This window comes from Octopus sinensis, linkage group LG8, assembly GCF_006345805.1.
Source record: "Octopus sinensis linkage group LG8, ASM634580v1, whole genome shotgun sequence".
NCBI lineage: Eukaryota > Metazoa > Mollusca > Cephalopoda > Octopoda > Octopodidae > Octopus > Octopus sinensis.
The window spans coordinates 82,138,982-82,165,803 of NC_043004.1; the positions used below are offsets into that span (position 1 = coordinate 82,138,982).

At 39.8% G+C, this 26,822-nt stretch overlaps 1 protein-coding gene across 1 annotated transcript in view; it reads right to left on the bottom strand.

The window, feature by feature from the left end:
- Positions 1 to 12,840: 12,840 nt before the first annotated feature.
- The window catches only part of LOC115214863 (galanin receptor 2b-like), a 220,139-nt gene continuing 206,157 nt past the window's right edge, over positions 12,841 to 26,822 (bottom strand). Inside the window, exons 6-7 of the mRNA XM_036505167.1 lie at positions 18,103 to 18,445; positions 12,841 to 13,303 (exon numbers count right to left, since the gene is read on the bottom strand). Coding sequence (XP_036361060.1) covers positions 12,887 to 13,303; positions 18,103 to 18,445 — 760 coding nt within the window. The 3' untranslated portion in view covers positions 12,841 to 12,886. The remainder of the gene's footprint in view (positions 13,304 to 18,102; positions 18,446 to 26,822) is intronic.

Consider the following 26,822-nt stretch of genomic DNA (forward strand, 5'->3'; position numbering starts at 1 on the left):
TGTATGAGTCCTATTCATGTCCAAACACCGCCATGTTTGCTTTTGAAATCGTCGGAGCCTATCATTAATTTGCAATTGTATACAAAATAACCAGACAAATTAAAACTGAAGAATGAGAATTGATTATATTCGATGTAATTTTGACCTGGACAATATATTCTCGACGGACTTACATATTTTTTCTCTCCTCAAATTTATGGCTTTTGCTGTAAAAATTCTAAGTGTCATCAATCACCGACTACCCACACGCACACACTGTTGATTACACACTCAAATACCCGTACACACGTACGTGAATACATGCATTCATGCATGCATGCAATACATACATACATAACGACATACATACATGTTCACGTACATTTATATATACGTGCAACCAGATACGCACAAACATATAAACATGCATAGACATATAATGTGTAAGTATATGCGTGTATGTGAATACACATATGCATACAACAATATAATACATGTACTTGCATGCACATTGCCCGTCTGTCTGGCTATATATATATATATATATATAATATATATATATTACTCATATATGCGTGTATATGTACATGTAGAGGTAGGTACGTACATATATGTTATATATATGCATATGTTTATTTATTTATTAATATATATATATATATAATATATATATATATAATATATATATATATATATGTACACAAGCAAACGTACAAACATGTGTGTATGTATGTATATGGATATATATATATGTATTTATATATATATATACACATATAGATATGTTTCTTTATTAGCCACACAGGGCTGCACACAGATAGAACAAATTACAAGGTAGAGCTTTTTTTTGAAGGTATTAAAAAAAAAAAAAAAAAAAAAAGGAAGGGGGAGGTTCGATCAAAAGGGATCGTAAAAGGAGAGAAAGAGGACAAAAATAAGGGGGGTTAAAAAAAAAAAAAAAAGAAAAAAAAGGGGGGGAGAGGAAAAAAAAATGATCAATAGGATCGTTATCACAGAAATGTCAATATGAAGTGTAAGGGGAGGACAGGTGAGGTTTACCCGTGGAAAGAAAAGCCTGCGGAAAAACCACGGTAACCTCGGTCAATGAAGTCACATTTTATATTTTTTTTTTTTTTTTTTTTTTTTTGCAAATAAGCAACTCTCTGTTTTCGATTCTGGGTTCATAGGACTATGCTCAAGGTGGCTTCGTCATTCATACGTGCCATTCTTGCTACATTCACCCATCTTTTTTTAAAACATTCGCTAGACAAAACTTGCCTCTCTACTCTCACTTTCCTTTTCAAGTGGTACTTGAAGAAGTTGATGAGAGATTGACCAGAGAGGAAAGTGTTTGTCTCAATCCTTTCAGACGCGTCCACCAGATACATTCTTTCGCCATAGCCACAAGGATGATGAAAATAGCTCTTCCTTCCCGTTTGAAGGAAGGAGGCGTGACAATATTGACGATAGACTCAGCTGATAAACCGACTCGTCCCACACGTGACAGCAGTTGTTCGACATAAGCCCACAGGTCGGAAATTGTTGGACACTGAACGAGTGCGTGCAGAACGGTTTCGTCGCTCTGACCGCATCTCGGGCAGGTCGGCCCCGTGTTTCTCGAGCCGTGTCTGTAGAGCTTATCCCGAACGGGTAGCGCTTCTCGGTAGCACTGCCAGGCCAGGGATCTCTGGAAGTTGTCCATGGGCCCTGGCCCGAAAGTCGTCCCGAACAGGCGGGTCAGGTACTCCTCGTCGACGTCCAGGTTCGCCCCGAGCTCGTCGTCGTACCTCCCCTCCACTAAACCCCTATAGAATGCTTTGGTTGTGTTGAAGTCACTTAAGTCGACCCAGGACGGCAGAGTTGCTTGAGAGCAACGCGACACTCGCGGTGCCATTCGCCCTTCCTCGGCCTCTTTTTGATCCACGACTGCAGTTCGGTCATGGAGACGAGCTGCGGGAAAGCGTGCTCACAAACGGCGACCACACCTGTTCACCGTCGTCTACATAGAGCCAGAGATGTCGCAGTCTCAGCGCGTGTCTGCGCATCATCCAACCACGGCATGCCCAGCCCTCCTTTTAACGGGTGTTGACAGCAAATGGATCGCCTGACCATCGGGACGCATCCTTTCCACAAGAAGCGAAAGAGGATGCGTTGTAGTTTGGTGATGGTAGGGTCGGGACAAGGTACGACGGTCAGGCGGTAGTAGATGACGGACGCGATGTACGTGTTCGCCACCTCCGCTCGACCTTTTAGGGACAGTTTCCTCTCGGCCCATTGCCGGGCGAGAGTGACCACCCTACTCGTTATCTCGTTCCAGTTCTTCTCCACTTGGAGGTCCGGACCAAACCAGACCCCGAGCAACTCAACCGGGCCGTCGGTCCAGCATCCCACGACGGAGGCGCTGGTGGACGGCATGGGCTTGCTTCTCCAGGTGCCTAGTCGCAAGCCCACTGACTTTTCCCGGTTGATTTTCGCTCCTGTCACCGCTTCGTAGTTTTTCAGTTCTCGCCGACCAGCTCGATGTGCTCGTGGCTAGACACTATGACGGTGACGTCGTCCGCATATGCAGACACGCTCGTCCCGCATCCCAATTCTCGCGGGATGCCCCTTAGAGTCGCCAGCTTCCGCAGTAGTGGCTCAAGAGTCAATACGTATAGAAGCGCCGAGAGGGGGCATCCCTGACGGACCGAACGTGCAATGTCGAAAGGTCTCGATAGATGTCCATTTACGCGAATTACCGAACGGATGCCTCTGTACAAGGCAGCTATCCAGCCGCGGAAGACGGGACCGAAACCAGCCGCTCTCAGGACTGCCTCCAAGTATCGATGGTCTACCCTATCAAAGGCTTTTGATTGATCCAAGTTGATCAGGGCCCCACCCATGCCAGGTTCGTTAACTACCCTGTCTATGATGTAGCGCATCAGATGGAGGTTGTCATGGATGGTCCGGCCTGGCACGGCGCATGTTTGCGCCTTGTCGACCAGTTTCTCGATGACAAGCGCCAACCTCTTGGCTAGCACCTTGGCCAAAATTTTCAAGTCTGCATTAAGCAGAGTGATGGGCCTAAAGTTATCTATTACATTTCCCTTGTTTAGATCTTTCTTCAGCAGTGTTACGGCTCCTCGGCTCACAAAACCAGGAATGCTCCCGTTTTGCTGCCAGTTGCAGTACACCGCCGCCAAGAGATCTCCAAACAAGTCTGGCATACAATTGTAAAGCTCGTAGGGTAGACCATCCAAACCCGGTGATTTGTCCCTCGAGCATTCTGCCATCGCTTCCCGCACTTCCGCCGCCGTGATGGCACCTTCGCAGCACCCTGCCTTTCTTGTCGAGAGTCGTGGTAGGCTATGTAGGTAGGCACTGAAGTCCACCCTACGTTCTTGCCCTCCACTCGTTCCGAACAGTCGGGCAAAATGCTGCTGAAAGCCTCACACATTTTACTTGGCTCGAGCAATTCGCGCCCCTGTGTCATCTACCAGTGACCGAATGGTGGCTTTGTTGCCCTGTTGCGCCTCTGCCACCGGGCCTCTCTCGCGGCTCCAACACCTTCGTTCCTTAGAGCACGCATCCTAGCTCTGACAGCACATCCTTCGTGTTTGGCGTTGAAGTGTTGGTCGAGGGCCAACCTCGCCGCCAAAACGTCGGATGCGATGCCGCTTCTAATTGCCTCTTCTAGCTTCTTAACTAGCTCACCCTCTACTCTATTTCTATCTATGGCTAGTGCTTTGCTGTACCTAATCGCTTCTGCTTTTACTGCTCTCTTGAGGGCAAACCACCATTTGTTGTTGATGATGGCTCCCGTCAAAGCCCTCTTTACTAGTGTGCTAATCCGGTCTCTGAAAACTTGTCTCGATGGGAAAGACGCGTTTAGTTTCCAGTATCCGGGACCCTGCCTAAGTGTCTTACCTAAGTCTAGCGTACATGTCACAAGTTTGTGATCCGTGTAGCTGACTATGTGGAATTGTGGACATCCTATGCTATCTCTATCTACTGTCCTACACAGTATCCTATCTAGATACGATCTCGACGACCCGATGCGGTTGCTCCATGTCCACGTTGGCGCATTCGGGTGGTCTAGTCGAAACCTGTCAGACAGTTGAAAGCGTCTGAGCAGGTCTCTGAGGCATTTGCATCCCCGTCTATTCCTATCTCTACCCACGTAGTCTACATGCGTGTCCAAGGTAGCATTCCAATCCCCCACTAAGAGTAAAGGACGAGACGTTCCCAAGAAAACTTCTAGACGTTGAAAGAAATCCGCCCGACCTGTTAAGGGCGGTGCGTAAACTGATACGAGCCGAAAAGCGCACCCGTTGCTGCCGTCGACATCCAGGACGACCAGTCTACCCTCCGGGTCTACGAATATTGTCCTTACATTGAGATCCAGACTCTTGTGAAAAAGTACCGCGGTGCCACTACCGCCCATTCTCGGCAGACAGGGGGAAAAATAAATGTTGAACTGTCCGCCAAACATGGTCTTTAGGGCCCGCGGATTGTGGAGTCTGGTCTCGCTTATGGCTATGATTTCTAACTTATGTGACTTTATGTCATTTAGAGGTACCCTTGTTTCCAAGGGGACCCCAAGCCACGCGCATTTACACAACCAATCTTGATCATAGTTCTAATGAATTAGAATACAGAGGGTTACTTACTGCTCGAAAGTTTTTGCTTTCTCTCCGTTGGTTTGTCCTCGAGAAGATCCCAGTACTTTCTTTGTGAGATATTTTTGGCATTTACCAACCGCACTGGGGAAAATGCCTTTGAGTGTGTGGTGCAGACTTTTGGAGATGTGTATTATTTTGATGTGGTCTGGTGGTGTTGTGTATGGGTGGTTGTTTGTTTTTATGTCTCTTCTGTTATGTTGTTTTTGATTGGATGTATTCCATCAAATTTGTGTTTTTGGTGTCTATGGCTGTGAGCATGTTTGCTGTATATGTTTTTGTGGTGTTGTGTGTGGCTGTTGTTTGCGTTGGGTTTTGAAATGTCTTCGGAGATGTATTTCCCCCTGCTTTGTTCGTGTTTGCATTTGGTTTGGTTGTGTTTCTGCTCTTTATTTTCCTTCTTTTTGTAGCTATTTGCCATTCCTCACTGGTTTCGTCTTCCGACGAAATTTCTGAGGAATCAGAAGGGGGTAGGGGTATGTTGTGGGCTTCTATGTATGTCTGTGTAAGTGGTTGTGTTGTTGTTTTCGTTGTTGGTTGTTGAGTGTTTGTGTGTGTTGAGTGCGGTATAAGGGATGGGGGATCAGTTTGTGTGTGTTTTCTTTGTTTTTCTGTTCCTTTGGGTTTTGCTGTTGATGGTAGTGTTGGTATTTTTCCAGGTGTCGAGTGGTTTTTGGTTGATGACGGATTAGCTTGGTGTGCTTCTCTTGTCGTCTTCTGTGTTGATGGTGGTGTGGGTAGTAGAGCTTTTTTTCCGGAGTGCTTTGGTTGTGGTAGTGGTTGTTGTTGTTGCTCTGGTGTGCAGTGGTTGGGCACGTCTTTTTCAAGTGTGTTTCGCTTCCACACAAATAGCAGCGTGTCGCCTGCCCTCTACCACTATATAGAGTTTGTAGCCTCCTGGCAGTTCTATAGCGGTGGGTATCTTCTCTCTTGCTGCTTCATCCAATTGAAGCAGGAATTCGATTGATTTGCCCACATAGTCTTTCTCTCCTAGAACCGCGATTTCCAGGATGTTTGTCTCTGACATTTCAAAGCAGATGGCAGAGACCACCCATTGTGTTTCGACATCAAATGGTATGTTTTTTATTTGGACTTTCGTGACCCTTTTGTTTAAATAGACTGGTATCATTACCAAGTCGTCCGAATGTAGCTCCAATGTGGAAAAACGTTTTGCTAAACTTTCGTTGAGGAAACGTACTTGGACTGTACCAAATTTGTTTCCCCAACTGATATATTCCTTGGAGTCCCATACAGGACGAAGGCATTTATCGATTTTTTCCTGCGGTGCATTTTCTGTCTTCTTGTTTTTTTGTTTATTACTTTATAATTATTGTTTTTTTTTGTGTGTTTTCCACGATGTGTTGTGGAATATGAAGGTGCAATTTGTCTCCTTCTTGGAGAAGAGTGCCTTTGTGCGGTTTATCTCTTGTGTGGTGAATGTTACAATTGTTTTTTTGTTTTGTTACGTCCGCAAAATTCGTTTTGAATTTGGCAGTAGAAGTGTTAATTGTGGCAGTGTTAATTGAAGTCATGGTAGTGGTGTTGGTGTTGGCGGTATTAGCAGCAGAAGGCTTGGATGTAGCATTTGACGTCGTAGTAGTGGTGTTGGTGTTGGCGGTGTTGTCTTTGGTAGGCGGCTTTGTGCCAATTTCGTTGTTGTTGTTGTTGTGGTGGTGATGGTGGTGTGCTGGCATTCATGTTTTCGTTTGTATTCATTTTTGAAATCCCTTTCTCTGTCCCTTTATCATCAACAAGTGGTGTGGGGAGTGAGGGGAAATCTAAGTTAACGTCTTTGGTCGCGGCGATGGTGAATGCGACGTTAGATTTGTTGTTGTTGTTGTTGGTGGTGGTGATGGTGGTGACAGCGGTGTTCACGCTGCGATGTTTAGCAGCTAGTGGTAGCAATAGTGTTTTGCTACCGTTCTGCATGACTGGCGGGCTAGCCACGTGGTTTCTAGTTGCCATTTTCAAAATGAAAAATGACTAAAAAACCCACGAAAGTTTTGAAAGTTTTTTTGTAATTTCGCCCATACAGGGGCGGAATTCTACGTGAATAATTCTCAGGTTTTTTAGTGAATGAATTTGCACAACGATTAAAACAAAATATTTGACAACAAGGAGTTTTAAACATGTAAAAGTGGCCAACTTACTTGGAGCCGATATGACTAGCGTCCGTCCATTGTGATAGAGATAGATAGATCATAGATAGATAGATAGATAGATAGATAGATAGATAGATAGATAGATAGATAGATACACATATATATATATATATATATACATACATGCACACACACACACACACACACACATATATATATATATATACATACATACACATATATATATGTGTATATATATGTATATATATATATAAACACACATATATATGCATGAATATATACATACACACACGCACACACATATACATACATACGTACATACATATATACATACATACATACATACATACATACATATATACACCGAGTGAAGGTGCGTCGACAAGTGGTTAGGATGTTCGGTACTTGATCATAATGTCATGTGTTCAAACTCTGGACTGGGATCTGTGCGTTTTTTTTTTTTTTTTTTTGAGCAAGCCAGTTTACTAAATGAGAACCAGCCAAATGTTAGTTCTGCTGTCTCTCTCTCCCTTCATCTCTATCTCCCCGTCTCTCTCTCTCTCTCTCCCTTTACACACTTTCGTGTAGAACAGCAGTAAATTATACCCGTTCGTGGCTGACATCCATCTATCTGTTTATCTATCTGCCTTCACTCATATCTCTCCTCCATCTCTAACTTTATCCATATAACAGAAACAACAACAGTTAAGACCGCCTTTATAAATTAATATGCGGCCGCGGAACCATGCCTCTGATTGTCGCTTAACCTACAATGACCTTCACAAGGTTGGGTCGCTAGTGATTTAAGCCGCAACCACAATAAGCTTGCTTGGTGAGAAGATAATTATTGGATATCTTGAAGGACGAAAAGAAATCCTGCTTAGAAGAAAGGTGGAGGCGAACTCGAACCTACGACCATCTAATATTGAGCAGGTGTTCTGTGGTAGCATTTCAAAGCAGTTTTGGTCAGTCCCAGGTTGACCAAAACCGTGTGAGTCGATTTTGTAGACGGAAACCGAAAAAGCCCGTCGTATATATATTGTGTGTGTGTGTGTGTGTGTGAGTTTGTGTGTGTGTGTGTGTGTGTGTGGTGTGTGTGAGTTTGTGTGTGTTTGTTCTCTATCACCGCTTCATAACTGGTGTTGGTGTATTTGCATACCCGTAACTGTCTGAAGAATCAGTAATATCTTGACCACGATGTAGATACTGCAGAACTGTAAAAAAGTCCAACAAGCAACTGGAAAAGCTATAAACACTTGGCTGAATATCTTAAGAAGTGATTCTTCTTAATTTGGCAAAGACCGACAGATTTTAGGATTGATTACCATAGGTTTCAGTACTTAAAATGGTACTCATTTTAATCGATCCCGAAAGGGTGAAAAGCAAAGTCAACCTCAGCAAAATTTGAACACAGAATTCCAAGTCTGAAGAAATACTGTTACGTATTTTTATCTGATGCGCTAAAAATTCTACCATTACGTCGCCTTTCCTGTTATTCCACTGCTGTTCGTGCCAGTTCGCCGCTTTTCCTGCTAACTCGTCGCCTATCCTGCGAGTTCCACGCCTTTTCTGCTAACTTGTCGCCTTTGCTGATACCCAGCCGCCTTTCCTCTTATCTCATCGCTTTTCCCGCTAGTTCACCGCCTTTCCTGCTAGATCTCCGTCTTTCCTCTTAACTCGCTGCTTCTTCAACAAGTCAGTCGTCTTTCCTGTTAGCTCACCACCTTTCCTGCCAGCTCACCGCTTTTTCTGTTAGTTCATCGCTTTTTCTGCTAGCTTTAGTTATGATTCTCCAGTTTATTTGGGGGTTGTCCACCATCCAATCTTTAAGGTTCTCTCCCAGATTAGACAAAGATGTTGCATGTTTTTTTATTCTTATCTCTAAGCGAAGACAAGTACTCCTTGTCATCAAACATGAAAGCTGAATAGCAACATTCTTAAGTGGAGTGCTTGACAAATTGCAGGATTTTTCTGCATGAAGCCACCGATAGCATTGTTAAGCCACAAATAATACACACACACACACACACACACACACACACACACACACACACACACACACACACACACACACACACACACACACATATATATTGATTCAAAATGTGACCGCGTGTGTACCCTTGGCGATTTTTTTCCCTCTGTCTTCCCTTCTCTGGATATTTCCTTCTATGTTTCCGACGAAGAGCTCCGCTCGAAACGTTAAACACTCCTTCTTTCCTGAGCGTCCAATAATACTATATTTGTTCTACATCCTCGCGTTGTTGTGTTTTATTGTGCTTTCGTGTTTGGATTAACTATATATATATATATATATATATATATATATATATATATATATATATATATATATGTATATATATACATATACACCACCACATATATATAAATACATACATACATACACAAACACAGACACACACACACACACACACACACACACACACACATATATATATTGTCACTTAAAATTTGCTCTGTTTCAGCTAAATTCTCTCAAAATACCACGTTTACCGCTATAATGCCTCAGTTTCTGTAAAAGATCGTAATTTTCGTGGAAGTCTTCATGAATACGTCATTTTCCATTAAAACCTTACTTCTTTTATGCTTCTTATCCGACAATAACGGAAAAAATTCCGTTATTGTCGGACAGTTTCTAATATTTCTGATAATCTATATCACGTTATCGATAATTCCTACTTGCTGTTGTTCAATGGGAGCTCTTTAGTGTTTGTCTAATCCAAAGGGAGCGAACCAGGCCCTTTTCTTCACAATAAAAAATTAAATGGTATTTTTGTTACATCATATAGTTTGCTCCGGGTTCAATACCACTATGTAGCACCTTATACTAGTGTCTTTTATTATAGCCCCAGGTTGACCAAAACCGTGTGAGTCGATTTTGCAGTCGGAAACTGAAAAAAGCCCGTCCTATATATTTGTATGTGTGTGTGTTTGTTCTCTATCATCGCTTCACAACTGGTGTTGGTGTATTTATATACCCGTAACTTATCGGTTCGACAAAGAGATCGATAAAACAACTACCAGGTTTTTTTTTTTAAATAAGTACTCAGGTCGATTCATTTGACTGAAATTCTTCAAGGCGATGCCCCAGCATGGCCGCAGTCTTGATGACTGAAACAAGTAACAGATAAAAGATCATCATCACCATCGTCACTGTCATCAACATCATCATCATCCTCATCATCACCATCGCCATCATCACCATCACCACCACCACCACCACCATCATCATCATCATCATCATCATCATCATCATCATCATCGTCATCGTCATCGCCACCATCACCATCATCCTCATCACCATCACCATCATCATCATCATCATCATCATCATCCCAACCACCACCACCATCATCATCATCATCATCATCATCACCATCATCATCACCATCATCATCATCATCATCATCAGCAGCAGCAGCAGCAGCAGCAGCAGTAGAAGAAGCAGCAGCAGCAGCAGCAGCAGCACCAGTCGCAACATTATCGACATCACTGTCTCAGGTCCTAAACCTTCTGAGACTTGTTATCTGGTTTCCGCCGGTCGCTCGGTCGCAGGATGACTCATTCTTGCCAGCTGATTGAATTGATGCAACGTGAAGTGAAGCATTTTGCTCAAGGACACAACAGATCACGAGGTCCGGGAATTGAAACCACGATCTTGTGATCGCGAGTGCAGTACTCTATCCACTACACCACGTGCCTTTACCCGTTTTCATTACGGAAAAGTAAAACAACAAAACAAAACAAGGAAATGCTGAACGGGGTCTGATCCAAAAGTAGTGGGGCTGTTGCTATGGGAACGGAGAGAGTGAAGCCGCTTGGCACAGATTGACCTTGAACTCTGTCGCGTATGCACACCAAGTTTTACCGTTCTAGCTCACTTGTGTTGTTTATAGCAGAGCTTGGAAGTGAAGTGTGTAGAGTGTGGTCGTTTCACCACAGCACAAAGGTTCGATCGGATACCAAGAGAGAGAAAATGTGTGTGTGTGTGTGTTTGTGTGTGTGTGTGTATGTGAGTGTATGTCTGTGTGTGTGTGTGTGTGTGTGTGTGTGTGTATGTGTGTGTGTGTGTGTGTGTGTGTATGTGTGTGTATGAGTGCGTGTGTGAAAAGAGAGACTGGTTGATGGTTATTAAGGCAAAGAATCTTTCCAAAACTTGAATCCCATTTGAGAAGAACAAGATTTCAAGACGTCGAGGAACTCCAAGAGAATGCGACGAGACAATTTCTCGCTATGTAGGATTGGCTGTGTGGTAAGTAGCTTGCTTACCAACCACATGGTTCCGGGTTCAGTCCCACTGCGTGGCACCTTGAGCAAGTGTCTTCTACTATAGCCTCGGGTCGACCAAAACCATGTGAGTGGATTTGGTAGACGGAAACTGAAAGAAGCCCGTCGTATATATGTATATGTATATATATGTATATTTGTGTTTGTCCCTCCAACATTGCTTGATAACCGATGGTGGTGTGTTTACGTCCCAGTAACTTAGCGATTCGGCAAAAGCGACCGATAGAATAAGTACTAGGCTTACAAAGAATAAGTCCTGCGATCGATTTGCTCGACTAAAGCCGGTGCTCCAGCATGGCCGCAGTCAAATGACTGAAACAAGTCAAAGAGTAAAAAGAGTATCCCACAAAAGTAGTGTTCAGGAATGCTTCGGATCTTTTCGGTTTGAACGGCAGTTTTTTCTAGCGGTGTCATATGAAATTGTCACCCATAATTATGACCCTATTATCGATCTATTGCATTTCAATCTGTTTTAGGGCTAGGGTTAGTTAGGGTTAGTGTTAGGGTTAAAGTTAGGGGTGGGGGAAGGGTATCTTTCTTTCTTCAGAAATGTAAATAAACCCAATCTGTTTCTTAAACGCGGGACATATTCATACTGCACAGAATGTTTTCACCTCAATAGACGTCATTGATTGGTTGAAATTGCAGAAATTGAAGAAAATAACAACAAATAGCTTACAAACTATAGAATTTTCTCAATAAAGCCAAGAGAAAAAGATGTTTCATAAACACATTCTACCAGTATAAGAAGTTTAAAAGTGTTTAGTTACGTGGAAATTATTTTAAAAAACTGCCGTTCAAACCGAAAAGATCCATGCTTCCATCAATGGAAACGACACGGAATGTGGGTGACTTTAGAAGGCGATTAATTCAAACGAGATTCAAACGGTCAAATTGTCATGTGTTCTAGTTTTCTTTTTCTTGCACCAGGCCGGATACTGTACGATCAGACCTCGTATCAGGATTCTTACGAGGATGTGATAATAATTGTTAGCCAAACTATCAGCTGGTTATCCAGGACCATTATTCATTCTCTTCTAATCAGATTGAAGCTATAGTTTAACCACCGGATCTTTTCGGTATGACCGGCAGTTTTTAAAAATAATTTCCACGTAACTAAACACTTTTAAACTTCGTATACTGGTAGAATGTGTTTGTAAAACACCTTTTTCTCTTGGCTTTATTGAGAAAATTCTATAGTCTGTAAGATATTTGTTGTTTTGTTTCTTCAATTTCTGCAATTTCAACCGATCAATGACGTCTATTGAGGTGAAAACATTCTGTGCCGTATGAATATGTCCCTCGTTTAAGAAACAGATTGGATTTATTTACATTCTGGAAGAAAAAAAGATACCCTTCCCCCCACCCCTAACCCTAACCCTAACAAAACCTAATCCTAAAACAGATTGAAATGCAATAGATCGATACTAGGCTCATAATTATGGGTGACAATTTCATATGACACCGCTAGAAAAAACTGCCGTTCAAACCGAAAAAATCCTAACCATGTTTCTCCACTTCACTCATAGAATTTCTTTATCAAAAACTTTTTTTCATATTTTAAATCTTAAATTTCCTTTATTTCAAAAATGGTAAACGACAACGAATTCTTCTGAAGTACTTCGGAGAAAAAAATAAAATGAAATAAATATATAACAAAAAATACGAAAAAATAGACAAAATTATAACAAGAACAACAATATCCAACAATATCAATCAACAGCGTTTCGTTGCTAAGACAAGTCTTTTTCTTTCGCTATTATTTTTTTTTGGTTAATTTTTTTTATTTCATCTTTTGGTTGTTCTGTTATATAAGGATTAGTCCGGTACCAAAATAATTTTGCAGTTTTCAGTAACGCTGGAAATACTAACGTCTTTCTCTACGGGTCCTTTCATTGAGTACAATTTGCTACGGTTCAGTGACGTAGTTCTCGTTGTAAACGACACCGTCCCCCGCTGTGTCCAGATGCGATCCGCTCCAGTGAATCGACCACGAAATAAAGTACGGAACGAATGTTTGAATTTCTCACGGAAGTTTTTCGACATAAACGAATATACTATTGGATTTATGCAACTGTTGAAGTACGCCATCAGGTTAAAAGCCATGCGCATCGGTTTCAAATAGCCGTAATGCAATCGGGGTAGATAATCGAATCCGATCATAACGTTGTTGATAAGAATTGGTGCCCAGCAGATAATAAACAGCAGAACTACGACGACAAGCATCTTCACTACCTGTGGAGAAAAGAACAAGAAATAACATCATTAATATTGATTTTAAGTTTTGGCAAAAAACCAGCATTTTAGGAGCCAGGATTAACCCATTAACGGGCAAATTTTTGTTATTCAGATATTTTGGCATTGCCAGGTGTCTTAGGAGTTAAATATATATAGTATTTAAATTTTCTTCATATGTGGATTATTTTGGAAATTATGATAAATTTTTCGGAAAGTCCCAAATGGGGATCGCTGAAAAATGCATATTTTTCCTTTTTTATTCAATTACAATAATAAACATATAATTTTTTTAAAACTATAGTATCAAATGCGAATGAGTATAAAATATCAATCAATGATAAAGATGGGAAATGCAAAAAACCAAAAACCGAAAAGGACAAAATTTTCAAAACAGTCAATATTTTTGTAGTTCAAAAATTGCGATTTATGACATTAAATGTCCTCTAGAATTAGCCAGAAATAATAATGACAAACTTTAATTACTAAATATTGTTAAACATACCTCTGCAAATGCAATATGCATAAACAATTCACTTTAAATACAACGAACAACCGACAGTTAGACTGTTTATAGCAGATTCCCCGAATTAGGCTCATGGCAGGTAATGGATTAAGTCGATTACACCAAGCCCAGTGCTCAAATGGCATTTATTTTGTCGACCCCGAAAGGACGAAAGGCAAAGTGGACCCCAGCGGAATTTGAACTAAGAATGTAAAGACACGAAACGTCGCTTAGCACTTTGCCCGACATGCTAACGATTCTGCTGCCGCCTTTAATATCATAAATAATGATTTCAAATTTTGCCCCAACTGCAGCAACCTGTGGAGAGAGGATGAGTCGAATACATCGACCCAAGTACTTAACTGGTATTTTTTTTATCGACCTCGAAAGGACGAAAGGACAGCGGAATTTCAACTCAAAAATGATATCGATTTCAAAGTTTGGCACAAGATCAGCAAGTCTGGGTGAGTGGTTAAGTCAGTTACGTCAACCCCAGAGTTCACCTGGTACTTGTTTTCTTTTCTACCCAAAGCACACGGCCCAAAATTATTGGGGAGGGGGCCAGTCGATTAGATCGACCCCAGTACAACTGGTGCTTAATTTATCGACCCTGAAAGGATGAAAGGCAAAATCGACCTCGACGGAATTTGATCTTAAAACATAGAAACGGACGAAATACCTATTTCTTTACAACCCACAAGGGACTAAACACAGAGGGGACAAACAAGGACAGGCAAACTGATTAAGTCGATTATATCGACCCCAGTACGTAACTGGTACTTAATTTATCGACCCCGAAAGGATGAAAGGCAAAGTCGACCTCGGCAGAATTTGAACTCAGAACGTAACGTCAGACGAAATACCTATTTCTTTATTACCCACAAGGGGCTAAACATAGAGGGGACAAACAAGGACAGACATAGGTATTAAGTCGATTACATCGACCCCAGTGCGTAACTGGTACATATTTAATCGATCCCGAAAGGATGAAAGGTAAAGTCGACTTCGTCGGAATTTGAACTCAGAACGTAACGTCAGACGAAATACATATTCCTTTACTACCCACAAGGGGCTAAATACAGAGAGGACAAACAAAGACAGATAAACGGATTAAGTCGATTATATCGACCCCAGTGCGTAACTGGTACTTATTTAATCGACCCTGAAAGGATGAAAGGCAAAGTCGACCTCGGTGGAATTTGAACTCAGAACGTATCGTCAGACGAAATACCGCTAAGCATTTTACCTGGTATGCAAACGATTCTGCCAGAAATAATGCCGTATATATTATAAGCAATTGCCAGACGGTGAGCTGCGAAATACGTTGCCGGCATTTCTTCCAGTTTTCAGTTCTGAGTTCGAATGACGCTGGTGTCAATTTTCTCTTCCTCCCTTTCGCGGGGTCGATAAAATATGTATCGTTTGAATACTGGGGTCGGTGTAATTATCTCTTCTCCCCACCCACGGACTGGTACCAAAATTTGCGTCAAACTTGGGCACAAGGCCAGCAATTTCTGGGGAGGGGGTTAAGTCGATTTTATTAACCACCCCGGAAGTCTAGTAACGGGAAATGTACAAGGGTGACACCGTAGTAAGATGATGAGAGGGTGGTGCTCTGCTAAAAGAAGTAACGTTGAGCTGGAGGAAAGAATGACCAAGTAGAAGGTGGAGATGATACTTGGATCGACCTCGAAAGGATGAAAGGCAAAGTCGACCAAGGTGAAATTTGAACTCAGAACGTAAAGACGGACGAAGAACCGCTAAGCATTTTATCTGACGTGCGAGCAATTTCCCCAGTTCGCCACCTTTAATGCTAGAAATAATGAGAGCGTTATGCATCACATGATGAATAACTCTAGAAGTGTACTTTGCCACTATGGGTAATATCTGGAAATATAATCATAAATACGGTAATTGTAATTTAATTTTTATGAAATATTTTGGTTGTTATACAAAGTGAGGAAAAAAATATTAATTTTGAAAGAAAAATAATTATTATCTTAAAATAAAATTATATGAAACAAAATTTCCAAGTATAATTCTTCCTGTAAATACTCTTTCATGCATTTCTTCTCTTCCTTCATCCCTGTCTATGATTCTCTTTTTTTTCTTCTCATTGTGTGTTTGCATTGTGTTATTTACGCATTGTCTGCAACCAAGCCTATTATGTCTATTCATCTTGCATCAATTGTGTTAATTCTCTCCCTTTGCTCTTTTCTCTCTCTCTCTCCCTCTCTCTCGGTATCTCTTTCTAACTGTCTTTTCCTCCCACCACACCATGCGTCAACAAGTCAACATTTTTACCGCATATTATTATCATATCGGAACTAAAGACGGCGAGCTGGCAGAATCGTTAGCACCCCGGGTAAAGCGCTTAGCGGCATTTCATCGATAAATTAAGTACCAGTTACGTACTAGGGTCGATCTAATCGACTGGTTCCTCCCCCAAATTTCGGAAAATTAAGTACCAGTTACGTACTAGGGTCGATCTAATCGACTGGTTCCTCCCCCAAATTTCGGACCTTGTGCCTATAGTAGAAAGAATTATCATTATTATTATTATTATTATTATTATTATTATTATTATTATTATTATTATTATTATCATTATTATTATTATTATTATTGTTGTTGTTGTTATTATAACTATTATTTTTGTTGTTATTGTTGTTGTTGTTATTATAACTATTATTTTTGTTGTTATTGTTGTTGTTGTTATTATAACTATTATTTTTGTTGTTATTGTTGTTGTTGTTATTATAACTATTATTTTTGTTGTTATTGTTGTTGTTGTTATTATAACTATTATTTTTGTTGTTATTGTTGTTGTTGTTATTATAACTATTATTTTTGTTGTTATTGTTGTTGTTGTTATTATAACTATTATTTTTGTTGTTATTGTTGTTGTTGTTATTATAACTATTATTTTTGTTGTTATTGTTGTTGTTGTTATTATAACTATTATTTTTGTTGTTATTGTTGTTGTTGTTATTATAACTATTATTTTTGTTGTTATTGTTGTTGTTGTTATTATAACTATTATTTTTGTTGTTATTGTTGTTGTTGTTATTATAACTATTATTTTTGTTGTTATTGTTGTTGTTGTTATTATAACTATTATTTTTGTTGTTATTGTTGTTGTTGTTATTATAACTATTATTTTTGTTGTTATTGTTGTTGTTGTTATTATAACTATTATTTTTGTTGTTATTGTTGTTGTTGTTATTATAACTATTATTTTTGTTGTTATTGTTGTTGTTGTTATTATAACTATTATTTTTGTTGTTATTGTTGTTGTTGTTATTATAACTATTATTTTTGTTGTTATTGTTGTTGTTGTTATTATAACTATTATTTTTGTTGTTATTGTTGTTGTTGTTATTATAACTATTATTTTTGTTGTTATTGTTGTTGTTGTTATTATAACTATTATTTTTGTTGTTATTGTTGTTGTTGTTATTATAACTATTATTTTTGTTGTTATTGTTGTTGTTGTTATTATAACTATTATTTTTGTTGTTATTGTTGTTGTTGTTATTATAACTATTATTTTTGTTGTTATTGTTGTTGTTGTTATTATAACTATTATTTTTGTTGTTATTGTTGTTGTTGTTATTATAACTATTATTTTTGTTGTTATTGTTGTTGTTGTTATTATAACTATTATTTTTGTTGTTATTGTTGTTGTTGTTATTATAACTATTATTTTTGTTGTTATTGTTGTTGTTGTTATTATAACTATTATTTTTGTTGTTATTGTTGTTGTTGTTATTATAACTATTATTTTTGTTGTTATTGTTGTTGTTGTTATTATAACTATTATTTTTGTTGTTATTGTTGTTGTTGTTATTATAACTATTATTTTTGTTGTTATTGTTGTTGTTGTTATTATAACTATTATTTTTGTTGTTATTGTTGTTGTTGTTATTATAACTATTATTTTTGTTGTTATTGTTGTTGTTGTTATTATAACTATTATTTATTATTATTATTGTTGTTGTTGTTGTTGTTGTTGTATTATAACTATTATTTTTGTTGTTATTGTTGTTGTTGTTATTATTATTATTATTGTTATTATTATTATTATAGTTATTATTGTTGTTGTTGTTATTATAACTATTATTTTTGTTGTTATTGTTGTTGTTATTATAACTATTATTTTTGTTGTTATTGTTGTTGTTGTTATTTTTATTTTTATTATTATTATTATTATTATTATTATTATTATTATCATTAATATTATTTCGTCAGCGTCATCCTATTTGTTTTTATAAATCTTCGTAACAACACTTGCCTGCATCTTCGTTTTATCATCTTCTTCTGTAGTTTTCTTTCTTCTGCGATCTCCAGTAATATAAATACTACGGAAGCCCGTACGTGATCCACTGCTATCTTTGATGCAACCGTTATTCACCATACTGAAATAAGAGAAAAAAAGAAATATTGAAAGAATATAGCCGAGTACACGTAAAGTACACGTAAAGGGTATAACCAGGTACACGTAACAGAGTGTACTCAGTGTGTGTGTGTATGTTTGTGTGTGTGCTTGTCCTTCTACCGGCCAGACAACCGGTGTTAGTTTGATTACGTTTCCGTAACTAATCAAAAGTATCAGACGTTTGTTTGGGAGCAAGACCCTTCAATGCTGTGCTCCGGCATGGTCGCAGCCCAACGACAAGGTCAAGGAAAAGCTAAGAGAAATCATTGCAACGAATACAAAACAGAAACGCTAAGGCTCACGCACTCCCTCCCTCCTCCCTCCCTCACTCCCTCTCTCACTCACTCCCTCTGTCCCTCCTCCCTCCCTCCCTCCCTCTCTTACTCACTTATTCACTCAATCCCTCCCTCTCTCCTCCTACCCTACCTCCCTCCCTCTCTCATTCACCTATTCACTCAATCCCTCCCTCCCTCCTCCAACCCTCCTCCCTCTCTCACTTACTCACTCACTCCCTCTCTCACTCACTCACTCACTCACTCACTCAATCACTCACTCACTCAGTCACTCACTCATTCACTCCTCCCTCCCTCTCTCTCTCACTCACTCATTCACTCACTAATTCACTCACTCACTCACTCACTTACTCACTCCTACCTCCCCCTCTCCCTCTCTTATTCACTCAGTCCCTCACTCACTCACTCACTCACTCAGTCACTCATTTACTCACTCCCCCTCCACTTCCCTCACTCACCCACTCATTCCCTCTCTCCTTCACACATTCCTTCTCTCCCTCTTTCTCTCACACACGCATACACACCCCCACCTACCCGTACATTGTGTTGCTTTGTTATTGGACGGATTTCTTTCAACAGAAGAGAAAATAAACAAAGAAAACAAACAAGCAAAATAATGAACAATAACAAGAAAAATAAAAAAAAAAGATTTATCCTGCTCGTATTCGCATTTGCCTTGTTTTCACAACTCTTCGCTGTTTGTGTAGTGCACACATGCAATGAAGAAAGAAAGAAAGAAAGAAAGAATGAAAGAAAAAAAGAAAGAAAGAAAGAATACTGAAAATTGTGAGGATGATGATGATGACGACGATTATGATGATGGTTATGATGATGGTTATGATAATGAATTATGATGATGATGGTGATGATGATTCTGGTGATGATGATTCTGGTGATAATGATGAGGGTGATGATGATGCTACGACGACGGCGAGGAGGAGGAGGAGGAGGATGACGACGACGACGATGATGATGATGACGACGATGATGATGATGATGATGATGATGATATCAGTGTTAATGGTGGTTGTGATCAAAATGATGGCGATGATGATGATAATGATGACGATGATGATGATGATGATGATGACGACGACGATGACGACGACGATGATGAGGATGATGATGATATCAGTGTTAATGGTGGTTGTGATCAAAATGATGGCGATGATGATGATAATGATGATGATGATGATGATGATAATTGGAGTCTTTATACCTGGGATGGAAATAATTCCAATATAACACATCCGAGAGCAGTTTGCACGGAAAAAACTAACAGAATCGTATTGTCTTATATGAGGTAACATACAGCATACAATATTATTTACATGTGGAATCAAAAGAATTTATATGCGTAACGGATTCCTTCATTGCAGAGAAATCGACAGAATGGTTGTTGCATCATAGAAGCAGCTTCTGCACGAATTTAATTAGATTCTCACCCTATAACAAGTAGGGGTTTTGTAATCGCTGAATAGACTGATTAAGAAAATGGTTGCGTAATTTTGCAAACGGACACTGAAAACGCGATCTGCACTAACAACTATAAGTAAAGGAACGTTCAAGTATTTTGTACTAAATACTAGTATTCGTTTGAAGTCGAGCAATCTCCAAAGAGAATTAGCGAAATTTCCAGCTCATATCATCCAGACCTTGCTGAGGTCAGTCAGTATCTTGGTTTTACAAGGCAACAAGGATTAATGGAATTAAGCGTGTCCTAGGAGAAGGGATGGAGGAGGCTTGAGAAGCAAAGAGAACCCAGTTACAAAAAATTGGTAGAGGTCTGCCGCAAGAAATGGTGGAGAATGCAGTGTTTACGAGTGGAGGTTTCGCAGTCAGATTTCAGCAGGATGTAATCTGAACGAGGCCTATGGAATTCTGGGTTATTCGAGTGTTTGTAGAAAAAGTGCCACCAAGAATGAGACAGAGGTTGCGGAGAAAGAATTTAGATGGCTCTGTCTGAGAATAATTGATTGATGGAAATCGGAAGAATGATGCTTGGATACATCTAGACTTGATCAACTAAGAATGGGTCACCTCAATCGGATGAGTGCGTGCGTGTGTGTCTGTGTGTGTAGTAAGATCCGAAACGCCCATTGATTCCAGGATAAAACACTAACGTTGCGTCCAAACATTGCATCTATAGGTAAATGTTGCTCCAGCATGTACTCCAGAAGTTTCATCATGTCGTTTGTTACCACAAAAATTAGTTCCAAATTTTGGTGCAAAGGGCGGTGAGCTGGCGGAAACGTTAGCACGCTGGGCGAAATGCTTAGCGGTATTTCGTCTGCCGTTACGTTCTGAGTTCAAATTCCGCCGAGGTCGACTTTGCCTTTCATCCTTTCGGGGTCGATTAAATAAGTACCAGTTACACACTGGGGTCAATATAATCGACTTAATCCCTTTGTCCTTGTTTCTCCCCTCTATATTTAGCCCCCTATGGGCAATTAAGAAATAAATTTTGGTGCAAAGTCGACAATTTGGAAGGTGGAGTTAAGCCGATTGCATCGAATCCAGCAATCAACTGGTAATTATTTTATCGGCCCCGAAAAGATAAAAGGCAAAGTCGATCCCTACTGCATTTGAACTCAGGACGTTAAGTCGGAAGAAATGCCGCATTTTCTTTCCGGTGTGATAACGATTCAGCCAACTCCATTTATTTACCCCCAAATATTGACACCATAAACCCAACAAAAAGCGATTAAGGAATGGTTATTAATGTAATTGTGGATTGATTCACCGGCGTGAATATTGAGAAGAAATGACGAATGACAATTTATAATAGCGGAAAGTTATCTATAACAATTAGATGATTTTTATCTAGGCGCAACCACATGGTTCCGGGTTCAGTCCTACTGCGTGGCACGTTGGGTAAGTGTCTTCTGCTATAGTCTCGGGCCGACCAAAGCCTTGTGAGTGGATTTGGTAGACGGAAACTGAAAGAAGCCCGTCGAATATATATATATATGTATATATATGAATTTATGTGTTTTATGCTTGTGTATATATATGTATGTATGTGTTTGTCCTCCCCAGCACCATCGCTTGACAACCGATGCTGGTGTGTCTACGTCCCCGTCACTTTGCGGTTCGGCAAAAAGAGACCGATAGAATAAGTACTAGGCTTACAAAGAATAAGTCCTCGGGTCGATTTTATTCGACTAATGGTGGTGCTCCAGCATGACCGCAGTCAAATGACTGAAACAAGTAAAAGAGTAAAAGAGTAAAGAATTCGACTTGAAATTATTATAAATATCAATATTTCTTGAGTAGGAATCTATGGTGATAAATTCGTCTCTTATAACTTAATTATAACTATTTATCACCATGCATAAATCAGACTATATAAACGCTGTGGTGAGTTATACACACCAAGAAGATGAACGTGCATGTATGTTGAAAATAATAAAGCTTATTCTTTTTCACCGGTATAGTAACAGTTTCATAGTTACAAAAATAAATTTCATCAACAGGTTGAAGAAAATGAACAAAAAGAAATTATTTACTGAATCAGTTTATTTACGTACATTTAATATTTACAGTACATTTTTATAAGTCAAAACAAGACTGTCGTAGAGAATTACGACATAAAATTTATTTGAACTAATTCTTCCATAACTAAGCTACAAGAGTTTTAAACAACAACTAGCAGTATAGCCCGGCGTTGCTCGGGTTTATTTTCTTTTCGATCCTTTAGAATTGGAATTTTTGAAAAGTAAAAATTTTGCATTATGTAGCTTGTTATTCTCTTTAAGTGAACATTTTTCTGGTTGAAATACACCGAGAAATGGCAACACAGCAGTAAAAATAAATCGTAAAAAATAGGGATTTTCATAGTAAAAAAGCGCCTTTTTAATGTAAATAATTTTTGGTCTTAACATGGTCCAATTTGAATTTGTTTTCTACGGAATTAAGAGCAAGCCTTCTTCTATCATACTCTCAATTTTGGTCAACTTGCGCCGCGGGGTCACGGAGGAGATAGTGTTAGTTGAAAGCTACCAAACCTGCCACACATAGACAACTTCAGCTTTATATATAAAGATTCAAAATAGCCTTGTTGAATTAGACAAAAGACCTGGCATGGCAGTAGCCAATATCTCAAGAGAGTGAGTGTTGTGGAATCGTGTGACAACCAGCGAACACTGGTTTATTTTCCCCCAAATCATGGTTTTTATAACTGCTCATATCTGAATTCTAAGAACCGTATTTCGTGAAATATTTCTCTTTGACGAAAGTTACGATTCAAATATGGGCAGTAATTTTAACCAATGGGAAACTAATAATTATACCTATTCGGCCAACATGACCATAACGTCATATTACCGCCGATAAAGGTTTATTAAGACTTACTACAATACTATGAACTGTATAACGCTATTGTACTATGGTTTTTTATGGCATACTAGTGCTTGCATGTAAAATACTTTATTATACACTAAAATATATCGTATATACTTACTCTTGTACTTGTGGCGACATTCCCACTGAGCGGGTTGAGTCGGCTTCTTCTGCCACCCTGCGAAGCATCTCGAACCATGGCAGCCCACGCACGACGGCCCTGCGCCAGTTCACTGGAGATAGCGAGCCAGTCACGGTTCCATCGGCGCAGGCCGACCACCTGCGGTCCCGTGAGCACGGAGACGTCCTCCTTAATCGTCGTAAACCACGTCTTCAGCTGCCCACCGCGCGTTTCCGCCAGTTGGGAGAAGGCCGTGATATCCATATCGTATATAACGTTAAAAAATCACCCCGAAACTAGGGGTTGTCTGTACATCCTGTACGCCATATGCCCGAAAAATACCTTAGGAATGAGAACCCAGGTTCGAAATTTCACCAAGACATCTGATGAAGGCTGGAGGGTATATCAGCCGAAACGTTGTGTTAACAACAAACAAGATGAGGACAATTATCCGTCAAATGTAAATAATGTTATTCTTTGTAAGTTTAGTACTTATTCTATCGGTCTCTTCTGCCGGACGGCTAGGTTACCTGGACACAAACATACCAGCATCGGTTGTCAAGCGATGGCTGGTGCACAAACGCATGCATGCACGCACACACACACACACGCATATACGACGGGCTTCTTTCAGTTTCCGTTTACCAAATCCACTCACAAGGTTTTGGTCAGCATGAGGTTATATTAGAAGACACTTGCCTAAGGTGTCACGCCGTGGGACTGAACCCGGAACCATGTGGTTGGGAAGCAAACTTCTTACCACACAGCCACGCTTGCGCCTGTATATGTGTGTGTGTGTGTATTTAAACTGTCGTATTTCCTAGGTGCATGGGTTTGTTTTCATATTAGAAACGGTTCGTGCCCAGTTCCATTGTTGTGACGGCACCGATTTCACTGAGAAGACACAGACAATTATAGAATTGTTCCTGTCGAAACCTTAAGGGATGGAATTAAGTGCTATGCTTATTTCTTTTCATTTGTCTAGCTCGAAAAAACATCCAGCATCTTACTAAGTTGAGAGCACAGATTTAGTGGTAAGACTGTTTGGCGTCTATTTTTAGCATACAAGGAATCCATATAGTGATCTTTCATATTACTCTTTTACTCTTTTACTTGTTTCAGTCATTTGACTGCGGCCATGCTGGAGCACCGCCTTTAATCGAGCAACTCGACCCCGGGACTTTTTTTTTTTTGTAAGCCCAGTACTTATTCTATCGGTCTCTTTTGCCGAACCGCTAAGTAACGGGGGCATAAACACACCAGCTAGGGGGACAAACACAGACGCACAAACACACACACGCATATGTATATATATATACATATATACGGCGGGCTTCTTTCAGTTTCCGTCTACCAAATCCACTCACAAGGCTTTGGTCAGCCCGAGACTATAATAGAAGACACTTGCCCAAGGTGCCACGCAGTGGGACTGAACCCGGAACCATGTGGTTGGTAAACAAGCTACTTACCACACAGCCACTCCTGCGCCTATATGTTTATGTTTAAAAGAATTTACTAAATTTATTAATGCAGTTAGTTAAGCACGAAAATCGTCAGATAATCTAATTTTTCCTCCTTTAGACATGGCATTTAAAAAATGTAGACGTTCGGATTTAATTTTGCATTTCGCTTGTAAATAGTAACAGAGAGGATAAGTATAAAATTATTTAAACTTTTTTTTTTAGTTTTATTTTCAGTGTTAAACACGTTTATTGCTCAATTCACTTCGCGTGTGTTCTTCGATTGCAATCTTTATTTATCTATTATTATTTGTTTTTTTTTTGTATATATCTTTTACACGCACGATTTTGTAGATATCTGTTCCACGTAAAATAATTAAATTTCTGCCCCATACTCAATGTGAGCGTATCTTTATTATTATTATTTTTCTTCTATTTTCTTAAATTTTGTTGCTGATCAGATTCACGTAGATTTCATCATCATCATCATCATCATCATCATCATCATCATCATCATCATCATCATCATTATCATCATCATCAACGTCATCAACACCATCGTCATCATCATCACCGCCGGCTTCACTATCGTCATCATCTTATTCGTCATCGTCGTCATCACCATCGTCCGTCCTCATCCTCATCATCAACATCACCATCGCCGTTGTCGTCATCATCATCACCTTACTCACTTTGCCTTTCATCCTTTCGGGTTCGATTAAATAAGTACCAGTTACGTACTGGGGTCGATGTAATCGACTTAATCAGTTTGTCTGTCCTTGTTTGTCCTCTCTGTGCTTGGTCCCTTGTGGGTAGTAAAGAAATAGGTATTTCTTCTGCCGCTACGTTCTGAGTTCAAATTCCGCCGAGGTCAACTTTGCCTTTCATCCTTTTGGGATCGATTAAATAAGTACCAGTTGTGTACTGGGGTCGATGTAATCGACTTAATCCCTTTTTTGTCCCCTCTATGTGTAGCCTCCTGTGGGCAATGAAAAAATATATATACATATGTGTGTGTATGTGTGTTTATGTATGTGTGTGCGTATGCATACGTATATATATATATATATATATATATATACGCATATATGTACACGCACGTACACAACACACACACACACACGTGTTTCCCAAAGTTTTACAGCTGTCCATGATAGCTCTCTTACAATTTTCAACAATTTAAATCACAAAAGAATTTTCTAGATATTTCTTCATTCTTGCAACGATGTTTTTATATTCTAAACATTCGTGCACTTCGGTATACGTGAATATCTCTTTATCTTTTATCTTTCAGTCTTTAGACTGCGCCCAGGCTGGAGCATCACCTTGAACTCTTCATCGAATGAATGGACACCAGTATCTATTTTTTTTAAAGTCCGGTGCTTATTCTATCGGGGTCATTTGCCGTGCCACTAAGTTACGGCGACGGAAACACACCAACATCCGTTGTCAAGAAGTGGCTGGGGATAAACACAGGTAGTAAGACACACATAAGGCAGGATTCTTTCTGTTTCCGTCTATCAAATTCTCTCACAATGCTATAGTCGGCTCGGAGCTATAGTAGAAGACACTTACCCAACGTACCACGCAGTGGGACCGAACCCGGAACCATGTGGTTGGTAAGTAAGCTACATATCACAGTCACTCCTGCCCCTATATATATATATATATCAAATCCATTCACAATGCTATGGTTGGCTCGGGGCTATATTAGAAGACACTTACCCAACGTACCACGCAGTGGGACCGAACCTAGAACCATGTGATTGTGAAACGAACTTCTTACCACACAGCCACGCCTGTGCCTATATAAACGCACAAAATACTAATATAAAATATGGTACATAAATTATCCAATTGTCCAGTGTATGGTGTCCTTCTACGCATGCGCTCACAGCCTGTCCCAGAAAATTTGAATCTGTTCATTTTATCAACTGGACGCGAGAAACGAATGAGCTTTTCGTGGATGCTCTTGCTGTCATAATAAAGTATATCTTCTGCATAAATGAGTATTGTGCTCTTGTTCGGACAATGGTCATTTATACCAGACATTTTCTGTTTATACATAATGGTTATCAACTCGTAGACGTGTATGACCATCACTTGCAAAGCAATGTCTGCGCAGCATTTTAGGTTCGCTTAGGCGCATGGCTCGAAGGCGGCGAGCTGGCAGAAACGTTAGCACGCCGGGCGAAATGCTTAGCGGTATTTCGTCTGCCGTTACGTTCTGCGTTCAAATTCCGCCGAGGTCGACTTTGCCTTTCATCCTTTCGGGGTCGGTTAAATAAGTACCAGCTACGCACTGGGGTCGATATAATCGACTTAATCCGTTTGTCTGTCCTTGTTTGTCCTCTCTGAGTT